Source organism: Cyprinus carpio, chromosome B12, assembly GCF_018340385.1.
Source record: "Cyprinus carpio isolate SPL01 chromosome B12, ASM1834038v1, whole genome shotgun sequence".
Classification (NCBI taxonomy): Eukaryota; Metazoa; Chordata; class Actinopteri; order Cypriniformes; family Cyprinidae; genus Cyprinus; species Cyprinus carpio.
The window spans coordinates 1,283,002-1,306,266 of record NC_056608.1 but is presented as its reverse complement, the minus strand read 5'-3'; the positions used below and the strand labels follow the sequence as shown (position 1 = coordinate 1,306,266).

Sequence of the window (23,265 nt, the reverse complement as noted above, 5' to 3'; positions counted from 1 at the left end):
GCATCACAGGAAATAAATGATAATTTAAAAAGTATAATAAATTTAAAAACAATAGCTTCAATGTATTTTTAATTTATAATATATCACAATATAACATTTTTTTCGGTATTTTTTCCACACATATATATATAATTTAATTCATTATATTAACTATAACTTGTAAACTAAGCTAAATTTTAAATAAACAGTGAAAATATAAAATAAAACTTAATTCATTATATTAACTATAATAGTATCTCAGTGATACTAAAATAACTACTTTAAATGAGCCATGAATTGGTCAAACATAATTATTATTATTATCTTGTTATGTAACAATAAAAATATTATGAGTTAAGATAATATTTGAAATTAAAAGTTTAAAATCAAAACTGAAGGTGCTCACTGCTGGAATGTGTTCCTGCTATGTGGGTCTGACTGTGGGTCTGTGATGGTTCTGATGAATCTCTGAAAGCGCTGCAGCTGTGTAATGAGCTGCGTGTCACTGACTGCTCTTCTCAGCTGCAGTATGAAGCCGTCTGCAGGGAGGATGAGAGGAGGATGCTGATCGAAGCTCTCCAGGAGGTCAGCTGTAGACGCCAGACACATTAGCGTTCATGTTGGCTCCTCCACAGAACTCACTTCTAGATGTAATTACAGGGAGTGGTATGTGAATACGTACCGGTTGCGAGCGCCTCGTCCTCGTCGCCGGAGGGCGTCCACGCTGCGGGACAGGAGCGCCGTGGCTCGTACTCTCTCAGTATGTGATGGAGCTGAGCCGCGTTCAGAGACGGGAACTCCATCCGCAGAGCCTTCCACGACATCTACATTTCCCGAAGTCAGCAGAGCCTTCCACGACATCTACACACAAACACCTCAGCATCTGAATAATACTAGAAGTCATGGGATTTCAAGAAGTAACAGTGCATACAGTGCATCTTACTATAGCACCTCTTATTCTTCTTGTGTGAGAATTAAGATATGAAAAAATCATTACAATAAATGACTGTAATATAATCACACAATTCCACAACAAATAACAAATAATACATCATATTTAATAAATAATAAAAAATACAAAATAATTTAATATTTTATCAATGACAAATTTACAACAATATAACAACTAATGAACTGTAAAACACTAACACAAATAGTTTAAAATTTTTTTTTATTAAATATATATTAATGTTTCTTTTGCTTGTTTCCAGTATTATATATATCTTTTTTAAATTATATATATACACTATCCATTAATTTTTGGCTAGCTGAAAGAGTTTTTAAATAACTTTTTTTTTTTTTCAAGTATCAAAAATGTTTGTGTCAGATTTTTATTTTTAGTTTGTTTTTTTATGGTTTCATTTTTATTTTTAATATAATGTAATATGATATTAATATAATAATTATTTTCTGCATATAAAACCAAATATAACACAAATAATTACAATTAAAATATAAAAAAATACAAAATAATATAAAATAAAAAAAAATAAAAAAAAATTCTAATTAATGACTGTAAAATATGTAGATTTTTAAAAAAAAAAAATTTTTTTTTTTTATTTTCAAGTTCCAAAAAAAATAAAACCAATAATTTAATACTAAAAAAAATTAAAAAACAAAAAAATGGATCCAACCAAATAAAACTAATCCTAATTTCTGAATTCTGATGAGTGAAAAGAGCGTATGAGGCTCCAAGTGTCTCTGACTACATTAAACTTTATCCTTAAATGAATAACGTCCCGTCAGGATCATTTGTCAAATGTCATTTACAGACGTGGCTTATCCAGCATCTTTATCTATGACCATGAAAGAGTCTTTGTGTTCATGAAGCTTTATCCTTTAATGAGTAATACTTCCTGTTAATAATTCCTGAGCTCCACACTAACTCCTGATGTCTGAAGAGATTGTGATGAGAGAGGAATGCGTGTGTAATAAAACGGGAACGATCAGAATGGTGCGCACAAACAACTACGCTTTAAAAATTAATGGAAATAAATGTCCTCTCTTTCACTACATCTACACTTTTACACAGCCATTTCAACACTTACTTGCGTTGCCTACATGAACAAAAAAAGTTTTTTTTTTTTCATGTTATTTAGTGTTGCATGTTCTATATATAATATATAGATATATAATATATATATGATACACACAATTTTTTAATATGTAAATATATTTAATTGGTTTAAGGCACTTCTTATATCTTGAGAGTTCTTCCTTGTAAACAATATTTTTCTAGTGTGAATGTATTAATAAAAAAAACTATTAACTTTTTATAGCTATTATAACTTCAATAGTATATATATCTATCAATGCATATAGACTAAGTATATATTATATATACTATATATTAATGTGTAAATTATATATATATACTATCGGATAGCATAGAGTATGTTTATTACTTTTATGTTTATTATATATTATATATAGTAATACTATTTATATATATCATTAGCTAATATATATGATAGTATAGTAGTTATATAACTACACTCATATTTATACATTATTTGTAATACCAATAATTTAATGTTATATAGTACTACATTACGTTCATAACCTTTATAAATTATATAACTTAATTCGTGTGATTTGTATTATTGGTAAAATTATCTAATAACATAAATTATGTATTTGTAGTGGTGGATGCGTCCCTTGTGGGTGATGTGTAATATATTATACTATGCTATATTTAAGTGGTTAATACAATTCACACACACAAATACATAATTTATGTTATTAATAAAAATATACACAAATATATAAAAAAAATTTTAAAAACTTAAAAATATTTAATTCAGTGAAAAAAAAATATTTTCTGTGTGAATGTGTATAAAAAATATATAACAAAATATATTTAAAATCTTAAAAAATACATTTTAAATAATTACTATGTAAAACTCTTAAAAAAATAAACTTTTAAATAATACATTTTGTATTGTTTGAATATATACTGTTATAATTTATCTACCCTTATATAGGCTTAATATACTTTATCTATTATATAAACATTACTACTATTTTTGGAAAATTAAATCGGTTTGTGCGCTTGTATTTAATGTTGCAACTGATAATATATTAATGGTATTTTCCTGGATATTGTGTTGCATAGAGCATACTGTTAGTAAACGCATAACTATATATATCATTATATATCTATATATATAGCTAGGGAACAATACTATTTTTGAATATTACTATTCTTATTTATATATACTATATACTTATTATAATATGATTACTAGTAAATTAAAGTCTAGATTACTGTTTTGATTTGTAAGTATTGTAAGGCGGGAGTTATTATTACTATAGCATAAACCATTTATGTATTTGTGTCGGCTCCTGGTGGTGTTAGATGTGGAGTATAAACTACTATAAATATAAGGTACGGGATAGTAGTGGTATAATAGATATCTACTATCTATATATATACTCATACAATATATATCAACACTGTATATACTTACATTTCATACATGATTTTAACACTCAATAACGGATTTATAAAAAATGTAGATTCTAGAGGACCCTGTTAGGGTAGGCTAAACTTCCTAGTTGTCCCTATATCTCCTATTTCTAAAGTGGTCTTAAGTTGATGTAATCTACTTGACGGCCTTTTTCTGCATGAACACAATAAAATAATGAGATGAGACTGGTGTGAGGGAACAGAAGCAGGACCTGCAGAACTTCTTCCTGTCCAGCATATCCACCACATTAAAGCCCGAGAAGGTAAGTGTGAGCCAGATCCGCGAGTCCGGCTCCGTGAGCCCAGTCCATCAGCAGATCCAGATTGGCCCTGACCTGGACTCCACGGGACCAGCAGTAAAACGCTCCTCCGGACCCTTCACACGAGAGGAGCATCACATGAGAATTAGAGAAACCCTGAACATCATGCCGCCGTCTGCTCACATCACAGTCACAAATGTCACTCACTTCACGTCACCTCGCTCGCATAGCAGCATTGGAACGAGCGAGCGTTGAGGACGAAGAAAGAGTTAGGATAAGTAGCTGCGTCTGCGCTTGGATGTCCGGGATGGCACGCTGGAACGCTCGGGAGCAGACGCAGACTCGACTGGGCACACGCCACGCTCTGGGTACAACAACTCACCAAACACAAAAACACACACAAAAACACATTACAACACACCACCAAACACAAACGCCGGGGAGAAGCGGGTACAGCATCTGACCAAACACACACACACACACACACACACATGAGCCCAGGAGAACACACCGCTCCTGATGCTGATGCTGATCGGTCCATTCTGATGAACATCATCCGTACAGAACAACTGCTGACCTTCACCTTCATACAGTAACCCTCAGAGTTAATAATAATAATAATAATAATACAATTCTACAGCAAACTAAAACCACAAAAAAAAAAAATGTAAACTCAAATAAATAAATAAATATTTCAACTAGTGGTTAAAGGTTATTCTTAAGGGTTGGTTCTTTTAAAAAAAAAAAAAAAAAAAATAAAAAAAAAATAAAAAAAAAAATAAAAATAAAAAAAAAAAGTAAAATATATATATATATATATATATATATATATATATATAATTGTGAATGAAAATGGCATGTTTTTTTTATTTAGTAGTGTCCCAAATAAGCTTTCCATAACGATGTGGCAAGTGTCACAACACGGCTTTTACTCTCATATTTATATGTGAAATAGTGCTATCTAATCTAATTTTTTTACGGTTTAATTAAATTAAATTAAATTTAATTAAACTTTTGCTGATTTTTATTGTAGAAAAAAAATATTCAAGTTAATTTATCTCCATATTTATATGTGAAATAGTGCTCTAATATTGAGATGAAAGATTATCTTTGGACTGAATTCAAAGTGAATATTTTCAGATAATATTTTAATAATTTGCAGTCATTTTAATACTTTTTATACAATGCCAAATAAAGGCCGGATAATTTATTTAATCTCTTCTTTCTATATATATTTTACATTTTAAATTAATTTCATTTTAACATTAATTTATAAAAAATACTATGGACACATGCATTAAATAAAAAACTAAATTAAAAAAAAATACTAAACACACATGCATTAAAAAAAATATTATTCATTAATTTAAACACTTACTTTGAAACATTTTCAATTTTAAGATTTGTATTATTTAATTAATTATTAATATAAAATTTTTTATATTAATAAATCATTATAAACTAAATAATAAATGAAATCTATTTCATCATCTTAAAATAAAATATAAATCACATCCCCAACAATACATGACAAAACCACACACACATTACATCTGCACAAGACACATAGGGACTTATCCATCAACAATATCGCTCTCGTCTGCCGATGAACTTCCTCAGACAGGCCACGATCTCGCTCTCGTCTGCCATAAGATTACCACACTCACTGACCAAATGACCGTCCTCTCTTTATCTCACATCCTTCCTGGATTCTTTCATGATTTAAGAGCCTAAAACAGACCCAAAACGACTGGAATAAAGCTGCTGATTGTCTGGAGAGAGATAAAGCACATGTGTTTGCTATTCTCTGACATCTCTGTTGCTAACAGCTCTCTATATTTGAGCAGTAAGCGTGTATGTGACTGCATCTGCAGCTGGCGGCAGGGATATAGAGTCGAGGAATCACTGAAAGAGAGTCTGTGTTGAAGACGTTCAGCCCACGTCCTCCATCTCAATGTGCCACACATCACAATAACACAAAGCTGGCTTTGTTCTGTGTAATTGTGTGCAGACGGCTGGATCCCGGCGTATGTATGGATTCTCAGGGAGACGCGTCTCTCTCGCGCTGACACCAGTTTGGCAGCCGCTCCGGCAGCTCCGTCTCCAACAGCAGAAAATATCCACCCAAAACCATGAAGGAAAAACTGACACACAACCAAACTGCTTCCCACTGAAGCACAGATTCATCTACAAACGCTTTCACTGGTCATACTGAGATTTCACAGTGAAGCGGTGATATTGAGATTTCATAACAGTCCACTTATTAACTTTAGCAATAAGTTTAGCTGATTAATTTCCATCTAATTGCTTGACATCCCTAATTTTTAGAGCTAAAAAAATCACATGAAAGTTTTATGAAAATGGCATTGCATTGCATCTTCCAACTTTTTCCTTGTCACTGTCATCTCTAACTTGGCAATATTCCCTGTAAAGCTGATTTGGAACAGTTTTATTAAAACATTATATTCATGCATCTATTGAAAACATTAGAGGTATAGACAGGTTTATTTCTAATTGTTTGACAACCCTAATTTAAAAAAAAAAACTGCACACAAAATTGTTATATATTTTATTTTTATATAAATTTTTTTAAAATATATTTTATATATAAAAATAAAAGTATTATATATATATATATATCTATATATATATATATACCCCCTATATATATATATATATATATATACTATATATATAATATATTGACAATATATTGACATTTTATTTTAAGTATTTTTATTTGTATATTGAATCTTCTTTGTATTGGGATATTTCATTGTTTTTAATTAATATTTTTTATTTTATTTTAGTCTATTTTAGTTTAATTTAGTGTTTTTATTCCATGAAGAGTAATTTGAGTATTATTCAGATAGTTTTTATCAATTTTTTTTATTTTTTTTTATTTTAATATTTTATATATTTTATATTTTAGTTCAAGTTTTAGTTTTAGTATTTTTGCTGTGTTACTGTCATTTTTATTTTTGATAAATATGTCTATATATGTTATTAATGTTTTACAACATTTATATTTAAAATTATATATATCACAGTACATCATACAAAAAATAAATAAACTAAATAAAAAATAAAAAAATTTATAGCACACATATAAAAACAATATAAAAATATATATATATATAAATTCTACCAATACCATATATATATCACATAATATATATACCTAATATATATATTCAATTCTTTTTTTCCAAGTAACAGAAATGGGTTTTTAGTTTCAGTTTTAGTTTGAATTTCTATGATAACAACCCTGCTTCCATCTTTTTTCTTTGTCACTCTGCTCTGTGACTTGCTGATTACTGAAATATCATATGCATGAGAATGCTATTCAAATGAATCAGAATTGAATATAAAAGTTTCTCTGCAGCAAACACTGACTGAATGTGAACTAAATCTGTTGTGTCCGGCGCTGGGAATGACCAACAAATGTGTTGTATTAGTTTAAGTCCAGCAGCTGTTTCCTTCTCAGCGAGATCGAATCACACACAAGCGGCTCCAAACCTCCACAGAGAAAACCCAGCCTGTTATTGTAGCCGTAAAACATCAGTTTGCTTTCCAACCGGCCGTGTTTGTTTTTGATTCAATTTTCCTACAGAAAATATTGAGCTCATAATGGAGCGCTGGCACCGTGTGAGAACAGAGCGAGACGTCTGCCAAGCTTTTAAACTATAAAATGTCATTTACAGAGGAACGGATGGTTTGTGCCACAGATACAAACCACACGACTTAATCATTTCCACTCTCAATGAATGCCAATCAATAAAAACGTCAATAAAAATGTTTCTCAGAATCGACTTGGAAACTTTTGAATTTACTTTAATGCACGCTTGAAATGATTATCTTTCTAATGAATGCAATTAGTCAAGGAAAACCAGTTAGTCGGGGGTTAATTGACTAAATAAATGCTCATTTTTCTGTGCGGATATTCATATGCATCTCTCTTTATATTCAAACACAAACTCATTAAACATCAGAGACTGAATTTGTTTGCATGATGATGATGGAATGCCTCCAGCTTGTTTTTTTCATTTACTGTCAGCCGTGAATTCGCTTCACATTCCAACAAACCAGTTTAGTTTTTCCACAGAAAAGCCTCATCAAAATGTTGGACGTTACATTGCACTAAATCAAATCACACCCATACAAACAGCCTCTCTTTCCACGGCAAACAATCTCTTAGAACAAAGATGAATTATAATTTCCCAAAGGGCGAGACACTGGAGGATTTTCCCATGCAGAATACAAATCAATCCCAAATCCCGGCTTCGCCAAATGATGATGTCTGAGCACTGAATTAAAGTCTGTGAGAGACGAACCTGTTGCTATTCACAGCAGCTTATGAAATATAACTGAGGAAACTTTTAATCATTTCAAGACTTGAAGCCATAGGGCTAGGATGAAAGACGTCTGCTCATGCTGCATTTATTTAATCAAAAATACAGTCAAAATTGTGAAATATTATAATTTAAAATAAATGTTTTCTATATGTGTGAATATGTTGTAAAATGTAATTTATTATTGTGAATTTTCAGCATCATTACTCCAGTCTTCAGTGTCACATGATCTTCAGAAATCATTCTAATATGATGATTTGCTGCTCAAAAATATTTCTGATTATCATCAATATTGAAAACACTTGTGCTGCTGAATATTTTTGTGGAAACTGTGATACATTTTTTATTTTTTTTCAGTAAAATATAATATAATATATAATAAAGCCTTAAAAAATAACATACAAATAAAAGAATTTAAAGTTTAACTGAAACAAAACAAAAAAATGAACATTTTATTTTAATTAAGTAGTTGACCGGGTTACGTATCTTATTTTTTATTTAGCTTAAATTGCTATCCTAAAATAACTAATACTGAAAGAAAATGTAATAATAAAAAAAACTATACAAGCATATTAAAAAAAGAGATAAAATTAACTAATAATAGTAAAAAATATCCAAAGAACACAACAAAATCACTAAAAATTTAACTAAAATAAAAAATATAAAAATAAAATTCTAAATATTAACAAAAAACATCTGCAAATGTTTCAAAGGCACATACAGTAGTGAAAATGATCTGAAGATCACATGCACGTACTGTATCCATGATACACTAGATTCATTCATTCATGTCCACGAGCCAAAGAGGTCCATCAAGATCAGATGCAGCAAGACATCTGGAAGCACTTGAGATCAGTTCACAAAGCCACAGTTTCTAACCTGTGTTATTCATCATTCCAACCGGCTCACGAGCTAAAGCTAGAGTCCCATTACTTTTCTTTAGCACAATGTGTATTTCCTTCATGTTGAGTATACGTAACATATATGGTAACATTTGTGGTGTAAAGAGAGATTTTGACCCCATTTCACTGCATTGACATTGAATTCACTCAAACATTGTGCCACATTTCAGCACATACATCTATGGATATTGTAGATACATCTATTTTCCTCAGTCTTCTCTCTGGGGACAAATGCAGGATTTCTCCAAGTATACAGTGCTCTTAAGCTCCGCCCACACATGCTCGCTCCTCATCTGCATACTTGCTTGGGAGCCACGCCCACATCTCAACATCCAATCAACAATCCGATGTGAATCCGAAGTCCCGCCCTTAATTTTTATTTTTTGATAATCCATTACAAAACGGAAGAAAAAAACTGTCGCTGCTTCCTTTTGTTGTGACTTGAACCAGTCTCTGTCTGCACTTCTATATTTAATATACTGCTGGGAATTTCTTCAAAATGTCTTTTGTGCTAAACAGATGTAGTAAAAAAAAATTATACAGACTATTTATATTATATTATATATATAAAGTATACATAAAAATCACAAAAATAACTAAAACTTTAACTAAAGTTAAAATTAAAACAGAAAATATAAAAAATAAAATTCAAATTATTAATGAAAAATAAATGATCAAAAGATAAAAACCTCAGTTATACTAAAATAACACTGGTCTCAAGTATGCATATTCTTTTGTGTTCTTTGTGTTAAACTGATGTACCAAAATAACTAAAACTGAAATAAAAAGAAATAAAAATTACATATTTATTGTTACATAAAAAAATTTAACGAAAAAAAAAGACAACAAACACAACAAAATTACTAAAAAATGGCACGAAAGTAATTAGTGACAGAATTTTCATTTTTGGGTGAACTAACCCTTAACTAAAAGTAAAATAAAAAAACTAAATATAAAAAAACTAAATTAAATTATTAATAAAAATTGTAATAGTATCTCAATCATACGAAAAATAAAGTACTACTAATGTATCTTCCTTGTGGTTCTTTGTGTTAAATTGATGTACTAAAATAACTAAAACCAAAATAAATAAAAAATCTAAAAATTCTATAGAAATTCTATTTAAAAAAAATCTAAAATGCATACAACAAAAATACTACAACTTTCACTAAAATTAAGAACAAGTATCACAATAATACTAAAATACTACTGGTCACAAGCAGTGCTTATGTAAAAACTGATGTTTAAATATATCAGTTGTTAAATTGATGTATTAAAATAACTAAAACTAGTAAAAATGTCAAAAACACACAAAAAATTCCCAAAACTTTAACTAAAATTAAATTAAATTAGTTAAACAAATGTACTAAAATAGCTAAAACTGAAAGAAATCTTTTTTCCACAGAAGAAATAAAGTCAAACAGCTTTTGTATAACTGATGACAGAATGATCATGTTTGGATGAAGCGTGCAGAAGGCCTGACCTTGGTGAGATAGTAGACACACTGCTGGAAGGTGAACATCAGGACCTCCTCCAGGACCGTCATGGCCTCCTCACTGGCCGAGCGCACGGAGGAGAGCCGCAGCTCCAGCACCGCTGCAATATAACCACAGACACGCAAAGATGCTGAATCTGAACACATACATCACATTACTGACATCAGCACTGACTGATTCACCAATGCAGTCTTCCTCCTCCTCCTCCTCCTCCTGAGAGACTCCGTGCAGCAGACGAGGAACCTCCTGGTGGATGAAGTGAAGGATCTGGACGGAGTTGGACATCCAGAGGACCAGCGGCTCCAGGCCTCGGATCAGTCTGTCAGCACCAGACGGCCAGTCTGCCGCGTCTGGCTCACTTCTGCTTGCGTCAGGAGAGCGAGGAAAATCTGGTTTTAATGTACGCCGCGTCTAAGACATTGCATTTTAATTCCTCTGGTTAGGAAATGATGAGAAATGAGATCCTGATCTTACATTTCAGGCTGCAAAGCTGCGAGTTCCTTTGCCTTTTCCTGTATTAAAGTATGAAAGATACAGTACAGTTACAATGCAAAACACGGAGGACTAAAAATATCTAATGACTGGCATTAAAACTATTCAAATGTTGTCATTCACTGACACCCATGTTGCTCAAATCCATGTTTGGCTACTTTCATTCTTACACAGAACATCTGAAGTCTGTTTTCACAAGCATTTAAGTTTCTAAAAGGATGTAAAGCATTATAAAAGTCATTACGCTTGACTCATATACTGTATAACAAGTTACACTATTAGTTTCAGTGCTTGAATTCAAAGTGATAGTTCATCTGTGATCATTTGCTCACTCTCACGTCATTCAAAGCCCATATGACTTTATTCCTTTTGCAGACCCCAAAAGAGTATATTTAGTATAATGTTGGTATAATGTAAGAAAACAGTTTCGGTTCCCATTGGCTTCCATTGTATTTCATGTCCACACTATGGAAGTCAATGAGAAATGAAACACTCTTCAATTCATTTCACAGAAGAAAAAAACTCAGGTTTGGAATAACAAAAGAGAAAGTCAAAGAATTTCATTTTCAGAATTTTTCATTTTTGGCTGTACTATCACTTAAATTTCGATACCTCAGTTTCGATACCGGTTCCTAACGATACTTTTTTCGATACCAATTTTATGAAATCCATTTTAACAAGATTACAGAACACATTACCTCAGAAAAACTTTGGTTTTATTTTTTCAGTTTGACTCATGCTTTGATTAGCCAGTGCACAAAGGAACAAAAAATGTTTTTTATAAAGAGCTCATGCTCACCAAAGCTGAATTTATTTTAATAAAAAAATACAGTAAAACTTGTAATATTTTGAAATAGTATTACAATTTAAAATCGTATTTGAATATATTTCAAAATGTAATTTATTCCTGTGATGTCAAAGCTGAATTTACAAAAATCATTACTTCAGTGTCACATGACCCTTCAGAAATATTAAAACAGTTTGCTGCTTAATATTTTGGAAACTATGATACAATTTTTTCATGATTCTTTGATGAATAAAAAAATTCTAAAGAACAGCATTTATTTAAAAACGAAATATTTTGTAACATTACACGTTTTAATGTCACCTTTGATAACTTTAATGCATCCTTACTTAAAAAAAGTTCTGACTAACCACACATTTTTGACCGGCAGTGTACATTCAGTAGTTATTATTTATTGCAATATAAACACTGTCAGAGTGATCAACAAGGTATCTCTTCATTTACCAGTCAAAGACGGAGCAACTTTCTGCTCTTATGTTTACTCCGTGCGCTGTCAATGTCTTCATCATATTTGTCGTGATACCGGTCTTTGCAGCAATTATTTTACCGCAAATACTGCATCGCGTGCTGTTGGCATCGAGCCTGGAGAAATGTACCCACACTTTGGATCGACTTTTCCACATCTTTAAGGTATTATGTGTGTGTGCTCGCGTCTCATATAAGTATGCACGTGGAGAGTTTGTGCGTGCGCCGCCTCATAAGAGTATGTGCGCGGAGAGTTCCGCGCGTCTCGTGTGTGTAGAGTTTGTGTGTGTGTGAGTGACTTTATGTGTTGTGCATTTCATATGTACTTGTTTGAGCACTAACGTTGACGAGTTAACTCCTTAGGTAGCGAAATCTGGAACCAAACAACATGTCATTTTTCGATACTCGATAGTATCGAGGCAATTCGGTCGGTACCTAAAAAGTATCTAACTCAGTACCCAGCCCTAGCTGCATGTTACATAATTACACCAGTAGGTGCCGGCGAGCGAGTCTTAATGAGTGAGTGAGTCAGTTACTCAACTGATTCTTTCTAAGCATTGATTCAGTCAGGAATGAAACAAGTGGCTGTCTTTATGAGTGAGTCATTGTATTATTCACTGAACTGATTCGTTTGATTCACACACTGATTGATTTATGAAGTAATCACAACTCCAGTTGAAAAATAATCCATAGTAAAATGTCCCTCGAGCGGCTTGTGCATATGACAGTCAGCAGAAGTGAGAAAAAAGTGTTTATAATGTTTTAAGTAAGGATATTTTTCTTACAAAAATGCATCGATTCGCTACAGGAGGCCTCGATTAACCCCCGAGCCATGTGAGGCATGTTTTATTATGGATGCACGCACTTTATTGCACTTCTTTTGGACTGCTAAACAAAAACACCCACCCACTGCCATTATAAAGCTTGGAAGAGCCAGGACAGTTTTTTATATAACTCCGACTGGATTCGTCTGAAAGAAGAAAGTCATATACATCTAGGATGCCTCGAGGGTGAGTAAAACATGGACTTATTTCATGCTTTTACATATTCTTCAGTCACTGAGAAACCATTGAATCAATTACCTTGAACAAAACTGAAAATCATTATCATTAAGACCTCTGTCTAAAAATATATTCAGTAGATATCCATTTATTAATTTCTTTTGAAGAACCAATTGTCATTTGACTTCCATTGTATTTGTTCCATATTATGGAAGTCAATGGCTACCGTCAGCTGCGTTCGTCAGAATATCTTTTTCTGTGTTCAACAGAAGAAAGAAACGTACAAAATTTTGGAACAACACGAGGGTGAGTAAATCATAACAGAATGTTCATTTTTAGGTGAACTGTCCCTTTAATTATATTCTGGTTAAATTGTGGTTGTATTTCCTCTCAACATCCTGGCAAATCCAAAAACTTTCAGCCAGAAAGACAAACAATCGTTAGAAATGAAATGACTCGGTAAACTCACCCATACGATGGTCTGCAGCTCGTTGGCCATCTGTAGCAGCAGCCGCCGGAGAGCCGGCATTGAGAAGTGAGCGGCGGACTGCTGGAGACACAAACACAGCAGGAAGGCCGCGGTCAGTTTGTGTGCGGCCGGATCCCGCTCCACCACGCTGAAGATCTCCTTCAGGACCCTGGACTCATGCTCCACGTCATACGGCAGAAGCAGCTCTGCTCCATCCACGTCTCTGAAGCAGGCTCTCGCTCTCACGCACGATTTACAGAGAGGAGGCCGTCTGCTCGTCTGAGCCGCTTCTGCAGGGGTCGCGACCTTTGGACAGGTGGGGTCTTTATACATGAAGAGGTAATGATCGCCCAGTGCGATGACGTCTCCTGACTGCAGCTCCACCTCGTGCTTGATGACGGCTCCGTTCCTCTTGACCTTTGCTCTGTTGAGGGGTTTCAGTCGGGTCTCGGCCCCGGACCGTCCGACCGCTGACCCCCGAGTGACTCTGCAGTGATCGGGCAGAAGATCAGGAGCCCAGAGATTCATGCGATCGGCATCACTCTCAGTCTCATTGTGAGCTTGTTCAACGTGGCGTCCGAATACCGTGCAGGTATTGATCAGGGCATAGATGACAAAATCCTGAGGAGGGAATGAAACACATTCACTGCACGAGTTATAAAGTTCTAGATGTTATCAAGAAAACACAAACACACTTACCCAACATCAATACACTAAATTTAATGAATCATAAAAAATGAACAAACAAAAAACAAAAAAAACAAAAACAATAAAAACAATCCTTAATCTTTGTCGTGCATTAGAAAAGTGTCAGCCCACTAAAACTGAAATCTTAAGTTTAATTGTTGTCTTAAATGTGTAGATATATATATATATTAAACATGTAAATAAATAAATTATAACATTTTAAAAAGTTATAACCTGCAGTGCTACTTTAAGTGCACTTTTTGGACCACTTTAATTTTATTAATGATAAGGAAATTTCAAACCGAGTGAAAATCAAGTAAAAATGAAAAATGTTAATCAGAGTTAAATGTTAAATGAATACAGAAAACAATGTGATTATTATTATTATTATTATTATTATTATTATTAAGATGTTATAAATAATTTTATAGTGTAAAAATAAATGTTTTATAGTGTATTATTTAAATACAGATTAAATTAACTGATTTTAAGTATATTTTTTATACATACATATATTATATATATATATATATATATATATATATATATATATAAATCTGTATTTATATATATATATATATATGTATAAAAATATACTTAAAATCAGTTAATTTAAATCTGTATTTAAATAATACACTATAAATATATATATATATAAACTAAAACATTATATACAAAGTAATAGTAATAATAAATAAGATGTAATGAATATTAATGAAATCATTTTTACAGTGAACCATTTTATGCAGTATTATACATATGAAGTCAAAAATGTTATTTTTCAAAAACATTTAGAATATTATTATTGCAATATTATTATTTAAAATAATAACTACCATTAATAATAATAATAATAATACATTATAAATAATAATGAAAACTTTAACAGTATACCATTTCGTGCGTTAATAATAAATTGTTTTACTGAGATCAAAAATATTATTTTTTTTATATAGTATTATTTATACTTATACTAAATGATTGTAGTATCATTAATAATAGTAATGTCCACAGTTTGAATATTAATGTTTCTTGAATAGTAGAGCGTGGCACAATCAATGCCAAGGTGTGACTCCCAGGAACAGGCTGGTGTCTGTTAGAATGGACAGAGAGTATAATAACAATCATAACAAGCATGTGAAGTTTACATGTAGAGTGTATATACTGTATGTGCGCACGTGTGTGTTTGATCATTCACGGTTGTCGTCACACACAGCTAATCTGGCAGGAAGTGTGCCCACCCTTCGGATGCTCCTCTTTGGACAGTCCACTTCCTGTCCAGCGTGAACACTAGGCCTGTTTTTGCATACGTGTTCATTTTTCATGCCATTTTTCCTCTGTTTGGCAAACTCTGTTATTTTCCAATGGAATCGAAGGGATGTGGGATCATTTTTTTCCATGGTTCATTGACGTCACCTGTGTTGTATTATCCAGTGTAAAGGGAGTGAATATTTGTGATTGTAAGATTGTCAATTCCGATCACCGACTGAATTATTTTCCTAAAACAACCAAAATGAGAAAATCCCTGTAATTCTGGTTTATGTCTAAAAACATAAAACATCATGCTGAAGTCTCCAGTGACTATAAAAGCTGGAATTGTGGTGCAAAAGACATACTCTTTAATATGCTTTTATGGAAATAATATACTTTATATAATATATTTATATGTTTTCAGCGACTTGAATTAAAAATAATGAATAGTTTAAATTAATATCAAATGCAATTAGCTGAACATAAGTGTGTTTAGTACATAAGTACATCTTTATATGTAATTTACTGCTGAATGCACTGACAAGAATTTGTGATAAACTAAAATATAAACTAAAATATACTTCAATGTCATTTCTATTGAAACTTATTGAAATATATTTGTAATTACACATTTGTAATGATTCATTTGTAATTTATGATGTATTGTAATTTAGTACATTTAAATATATTAACTCTGATCTAATATTAAATAGTTAAAATTATAATCAATTATTTTACATGTGCTTTATTATGTTAGTCAATACATCAAACAAAGTGTACTTCTTCAAAGCATAACAAATTATTAAATCATTATTAAAACTCTGCTTTAATGTGTGTTAAGAAGCAATCATAAAAAATGTCTCTCTTCGAGTCACTTAAGTGGCATTTTATTACATTAATATTATAATACTTGCAAGTACAGTTTTTTAATCTACTTTTAATATGTGAAGTACACTACAAGTGCTTATTTAATACAATTAAGTGCACTTCTTTTTCTATTTACCTAAAAGGTGTCCTATACACTGTAATGTTTACTGTTATTACAATTTCTTTATAATTAATTGCCAACTTTATTAGCAATTTCTGAGTGAAAACTGTTGCCACATCCATTTTCAGTGCAGATAAAAGAAAGTAATTTGAGCTAAATCTGAAATTGAATAAAATAATAATATTCCTTCAAAATTTGATTTGTATGGAAGCCCGTTTCCACCACAGAATAAAAATCAAAAGTATAATTTTGACTTTTTTTTCTCACAATTGCATGTTTAAATCACAAACCTGAGGAAAAAAAGTTGCAATTACTTTTTATTTTTTATTCATTGGAGAAAATAAGCTTCCATAGTTTTAGCTTCCAACAAATAGCTAAAGTAATTTCAACTTGTCCCACTGTAAGGGTATGGGGTCAGATTAAAATATGGTCAAGCAGAATAAGACATTAATATGTGCTTCATAAGAACTAATAAACAGCCAATATACTAGCAATGATCTAACATGTTATTAACATATTGCTAGCATGTTGTTAACATGTTTCTAGCATGTTTCTTGCATGATTAACATGTTGTTATCATGTTTCTAGCGTGATTAACATGTTGTTAACATGTTTCTAGCATGATTAACATGTTGTTATCATGTTTCTAGCGTAATTAACATGTTGTTATCATGTTTCTAGCATATTTCTTGCATGATTAGAATGTTGCTAGCATGATTTAGCATTTTGCTAATATGTTTTTACCACAACTAGCATATCTTTACTAGTATATCATGTTTTTAGCATGTTTCTGGCATGATTACATTTTGTTAGCATGCTGATATCATGTTTAGCATTTTTCTAGCATGTTTCTAGCATGATTAGCAGGTTGTTGGCATGTTTTAGCATGATTAGCATATTACTAGCATGTTTCTAACATGATTAGCATGTTGCTAGCATGTTTTAGTATTATTAGCATGTTGTTACCATGATAAGCACTTTGCTACCATGTTTAAGTATGTTGCTTGCATGATTTAGCATGCTATGAGAGTCAGACAGCTTAGACGCTACATAAGTCTTATTGTACAAAAGTTTTGAGCCCCTCAATGGAAGTCTATGGGACCTTTCGTAGTTTTAATCATCCGTTTAACGAAAATCGTAAGTTCGATCAGTTAAAAAGATATAAGGTGCATCCTAAATCGCGTACTTATGCACTATTCTATGACGTTTTGTAGTATAAATAGTGCATTCACACTGAAAATTCCAAAAAGAAAAAGTGCACTTTAAACACCCGGACGATGCACTTAAATAACCGAAAAAACGAAGTGTGGAATTTTGGACACTTCATGCAGTCAGCTGTCGCAGCTGTAATTATGTAACGAAGAGGGAGGGGCTATCAGACCCTGATTATGAATGACAAAATAACCTTACATAATCCATACACTACATGGTTGAGTACATAGTGCATAAGTACATAGTGTATGAGTGTATAGTGCGTCATTTGGGATGCAGCTATAGCAACCCGACTCAGACCTGAGTTTGGTGGTTGTAGTTTGAAAGCTCTAGGAGGTTAAACAGTAGATCAGTAAATTGACTTTCTCAAGCCAACTTAAATATGCTGCACTGATAACAACTTCATGCCACTGAATTCCAGAAACTGTTGCGTGTGTTTGATGAGCTGGAGGAATACAGATGCCACGGTGAAGTGAGCGAGAGGGAGGAGCAGCACAGATATAGTGTGAGTCTGTCCTACCTGTCTGTAACTGAAGCCCTGCAGAAGCAGGAAGTATGGGAAGTCCAGAGGCGGGTGAATGGAATACTGTGTGGCGCTGTCATCGCTGCTCTCCGTCTCCTCCCGTTCATTAGCAGGACACTGTGTAGCTTTGTCGGCCTCGGCCTCTGGATCCTCCTCCTGCGTTCGCTCCGTACAGGTGCTTTGAGCTTCAGCTGTCAGATCTGAGTCACTGAGACTCTTAAACAGATTGTGTCTGCCGTCCACGGCGTCGTCACTCATGCATACGTCAAGCGGCACGGATTTCCCTCTGCAGCGCGTCTTCTGCAGCTTACGTGCCTGTGCGTTTATACCTGGAGAAGGTGTTAAAGGAATAGTTCAGCCAACAATTTATCCAAGATGTAGTAGATGAGTTTGTTTCTTCAACAGATTTGTAGAAATGTAGAATTGCATCACTTGCTCAGCAATGGATGCCCTGCAGTGAATGGGTGCCGTCAGAATGAGAGCTGATAAAAACATCACAATAATCTTCACAAGATGTTAATGGATGGACTGGAGTGGTGTGGATTACTTGTGGATCATTGTGATGTTTTTATCAGCTGTTTGGACTCTCATTCTGACGGCACCCATTCACTGCAGAGCATCCATTGCTGAGCAAGTAATGCAATGCTACATTTCTCCAAATCAGTAACTCTCCTGAGGGTGTGTAAATTTTTGTCAAATTTTCATTTTTGGGTGAACTAATCCTTTATTTATATACAAGACCAATCACAGTTTATATGCAAATAGGTGCAAGAAAGACAGCAAGTTGCACTTCAGTATGCAAATATTAGAATACACCAAATCAAAATTGTGAGTTACATTTTAAAAGCTGAACATTCTGTTCATGTAGTTTTTCAAGTTAAGAAACCAAAATGACTGATGAGCAAATTGCCAATTTAATTTCAGAAGATTAATACTTGTGTTAATTGTTTGGGCTTTAGAACAACCAGAACCATAACTTTGGAGGAATATAAATACAATGCTGCCTTGCAAATGGTTTAATACAACTTTAACTTAACTTTCAACAACAATAACATTAACTTACAACTTTATCTTTAACTGCTTCACTTTACCTTAACTTTATTGTCAGTTTATAAGTTGGCAAGAGCTAATTAAAATAAAATAAAAATGGTAGGGCTTTCTGCATAACAAAATTGAACCATTATCTTAGTGGTAGTAAATATCTGGTTTCTTGTCTTGCTAAAAGCACAAAATTGTTTGTAGGCAGGAAGGAAAAGAAATCTTTATCTTTAATGCAAATGTGATTATGCAGGAGGAATCGTGTCGAGGTATACCAGCGGTCACAGTGTCCTGGTCTTTAGAGTTGTTTTCTTCTACAGTGGCTTTGTGCTGGATCTCAAAGCGTCGAGCGAATCCTTCTTTGGGTTTCCAGAGCGATTGCAGCAGCAGCGGCTTCTCATTGTCTCCCACCACACGAACACATTCGGTCCTCCAGCACTGGTTTCCAATACAGCCGATCACATCACATAACACATAGTCATCAGCGTCTTCTTTGCTCAGGGAGTATCTGAAGCAAATACAAACAGCAGAATGACTGATATGTATGAAATACTAGGATATATATTCACACTACTGTACAAAAGTTTGGGGTCACTTAGATTTCTTAATGTTATTCAAAGAACTCCATTCTGTGCACCAGTGCTGGATTTATTTAATCAAATATAGTCAAAATTGTGAAATATTATCCCAATTTAAATTAGCTGTTTTCTATGTGAATATATGTTAAACTGTAATTTATTTCTGTGATGCGCAGCTGAATTTTCAGCATCATTACTCCAGTCTTCAGTGTCACGTGATCCTTCAGAAATCATTCTAATATGCTGATTTGCTGCAGTTAAAGCTACAGTAAAACATTACAAACTAAGAAAGCTTTCAGGCACACACTCTAGCTGCAGCATTGTGAAAGAATGGAGAGTTTCAGTATCTGAGTGCTGACGCAGCATTCGATCCAAAGTGGCTTCACCAAGGAATTCATTTTGCCTTGAATTTCAAACTTCTCCAAACCAACCGAGACATTTGGTATGAAAACTTCTCATGCCGTTACAATGGACTTTAACCAATGTGCACAAAGGCCGTTTTGTGCATTTGCTGAAATCCAAACCCTTAAGAAAATCATCTGGGCTTTTTGTTCAGATAGCAACCGCATTATGATTTTTAAATATTGTCAAAATAATATAAGCCAAATTTAAATATTATTTCACACAACCCTGAATATATTTGAACCACATTTACTTACATTTACTGCTATGTAAGTCTTTAAGCTTTTACCTGGAAACCCTTTTATTAACTGTTGGTGTTAGCACACTTGGTGCCTTGTCCCTATTACATATTTTAGTAATCATCATCAATTAGGTATCCTTTGAAAGTTTAAATACTGTGATGAAACCTTTTTAAAATTAAATAATGCATTACCATGAAAACTATACTTTAATTCCACTTATCAGGCAGTTTTCTTGTGGTGATCATAACGTTGTAGAAAAGTTACTCCACTAATCATTCCACTAACTTTACTTTTAATCAACAAAATGTAACATCATTTGACCCTTCATTTTTTTCAATATTCTACGAATATTAAAATATCCAGTATTATCGCTGTGTTTACAAAAAACATTCTTAGAATGTTCATCAAGTAAAAATAACATCAAGAGGATGTTTTCTCTAAACATTATGAGTGCATAAAATTATAAGAATATTCCAAAAACATTGCTTTAAGGAGATTTATATAACATTTGAAAAAAAAGTTAGTGAAAGTTGTGAAAAAGTGCCTTGTTAGCTGGAAATGTTGTGACAGGACAAAACTTCAAAATAATCTAATTTTTTGTGATATCAACTTCAAATTTGGAACACAACTTGATTTGATATATGGCTTTGAATTTCTAGCATTTGTAGAGTCCATACTATTTTGTAAAATATATTTTTGTGTGCAAAACTTAAAATGTTTAGTGCAGTGCATTTGCTTCTCAGTAAACTTAAAAATCTATAACCTTAGGTCTGTTATTCCAAAGCATTCATAAATTACAACAATTTAAGTTCGGATAGTGCATTTTAATGTCTAAGCTCAAAAAGCGGGGTGACAATAAACAAGTTAAAGATAATTCTCTGGCCTCACCTGGCGAGTGCCTCTTTAACCAGCTCTCTGGCACTGGAGCGTGTCGTGGCCAGTACGCTCTTGTAGTTGGCTCCTTCACAGATCTCCGTGCCAAATATCTTTAGAATGCCTGGAGCTGTGATGTGATTGGACAGTTCGGAGGGGTCGTCTGTCACCAGTGCGTCCTCTCCCTCAGCGGCCATCTCTCCAGAACCTGCTCTGGGCCCGCGGCCGAACACCGCCGACAGACGGTGCTGGTGACGCCGGATCTTGTTCTTCGCTGGCTGGCGGATTCCCACGCTCTCCGTAGATCTGCCCGTGCCGCTGGATGAGCTGGACCTGGAAGAGGAACCAAAATGATTGCTCTGTTCTCCACTGGACTGTAGATGCAGACCTACGTCGCTTCAGTCTGGCTGTTCATCGCTACACTAATTGCACCCAGTTAATGAACAGCAATGTTCACAAAATGAACAAAGAGACTTAAAAAAACACACACATACAGAACAAAGCTCTGCATAATACTTGGAGGATTTTCTCCAATCCAGTAATCAGTTTATTTCAGTAGCAGTGGCACAAAAGCTCCTTTTCAGCCTTCACTAATTGCGTCAGTAGTACCGTGTATGTGTTTCCTCATCTATTGCCCCTAAATAAAATCTTCTAAAACTATAACTCATTAAATTTTTTACACTAGCAGTGTCCAAGTGTGCAAAAAAATAATAATAATAAAATTTTTAGTTTGTTTGAAGAACACATAACCATTTCCACCATAAACTTTTCTAAATAAAGGTTCTTAAAAAGGTCTTCCCACTGTGATGCCATAGAAGAACCATTTTGGTTCCCCAAAGACCCTTCCAGTGATCAGTTCTTAAAAGAACCTTTTTTTTATCCTAGGATGAAGAACATTTTAATAAACTAAAGAACCGTTTTCCACTATTAAGAATCTAGTGTGCAATGGAAAGTTTTTATGGATGTAAAAAGTACTTGATGCCAATAAGTCAACCATCAGTTCTAATAGAGAACCTTTATTTTTAAGAGTGCAGTGTCATTTACACCTCAAACTATGTGGAATATAATGTTTAAGACTGTAGTGGAAATGACATTTTAAACAAAATAATAAAAACAAATAAAAGAATTTAAAAAAGCTATTTTGTCTTTTAACATTAATAAATAAATTTAGCAAATTCCACAGCATGCTTTATACCAACTGAATAATAGGCTATTTTCACTCTTTTTAGCATAATTTGACAAAATTGCAGCTTGACCGGATATAACGCACAACAAAGTATTCTAGATATTTACCTTGACATTCTTCACACATGATATCTCATATTTAGTCTTAACTTCTTATTTGCACAGTTATTTCCTTTATTGTTTATTGTGGTGGAAATTATGCCTGTGAAAAATCCTTTTCACGCAATAAAAATCTAAATAATCTATGTTTATTTCACACTTGGTTCAGAACATACCCAGCTAACAAGCGTTCTCAGACCTTTGGGTAACGTTCTGGCAAGATTCTCTCAACGTTTTTTTAACAACGTTCTTCCAGTAACATTAATAAAACACTTGTTTAAAAGTATCTGGCCCTTTAAGTTCTCAAAACGTTAGCGCAAAAACATTTATTAAACATCATTAGTGGAACTAGAATTTTTTTCTTATATATATATATATAGTATAGTATATATATATATATATATATATATATATATATATATATTACTAGGTTAATGTCACAACTAACGTTCACATAATGTTTCCACAATGATAAAATGGAATGTTCCCTTAACGTT

At 33.0% G+C, this 23,265-nt stretch overlaps 1 protein-coding gene across 1 annotated transcript in view; it reads right to left on the bottom strand.

The window, feature by feature from the left end:
* Positions 1-381: 381 nt before the first annotated feature.
* Positions 382-23,265, bottom strand: part of si:ch211-176g6.2 (ras-associating and dilute domain-containing protein) — a 23,813-nt gene continuing 929 nt past the window's right edge. Inside the window, 12 exon segments of the mRNA XM_042736031.1 lie at positions 382-569; positions 662-803; positions 3,661-3,883; positions 3,951-4,072; positions 4,144-4,167; positions 10,446-10,558; positions 10,641-10,819; positions 10,933-10,970; positions 13,691-14,311; positions 18,349-18,680; positions 19,665-19,897; positions 21,500-21,817. Coding sequence (XP_042591965.1) covers positions 382-569; positions 662-803; positions 3,661-3,883; positions 3,951-4,072; positions 4,144-4,167; positions 10,446-10,558; positions 10,641-10,819; positions 10,933-10,970; positions 13,691-14,311; positions 18,349-18,680; positions 19,665-19,897; positions 21,500-21,817 — 2,533 coding nt within the window.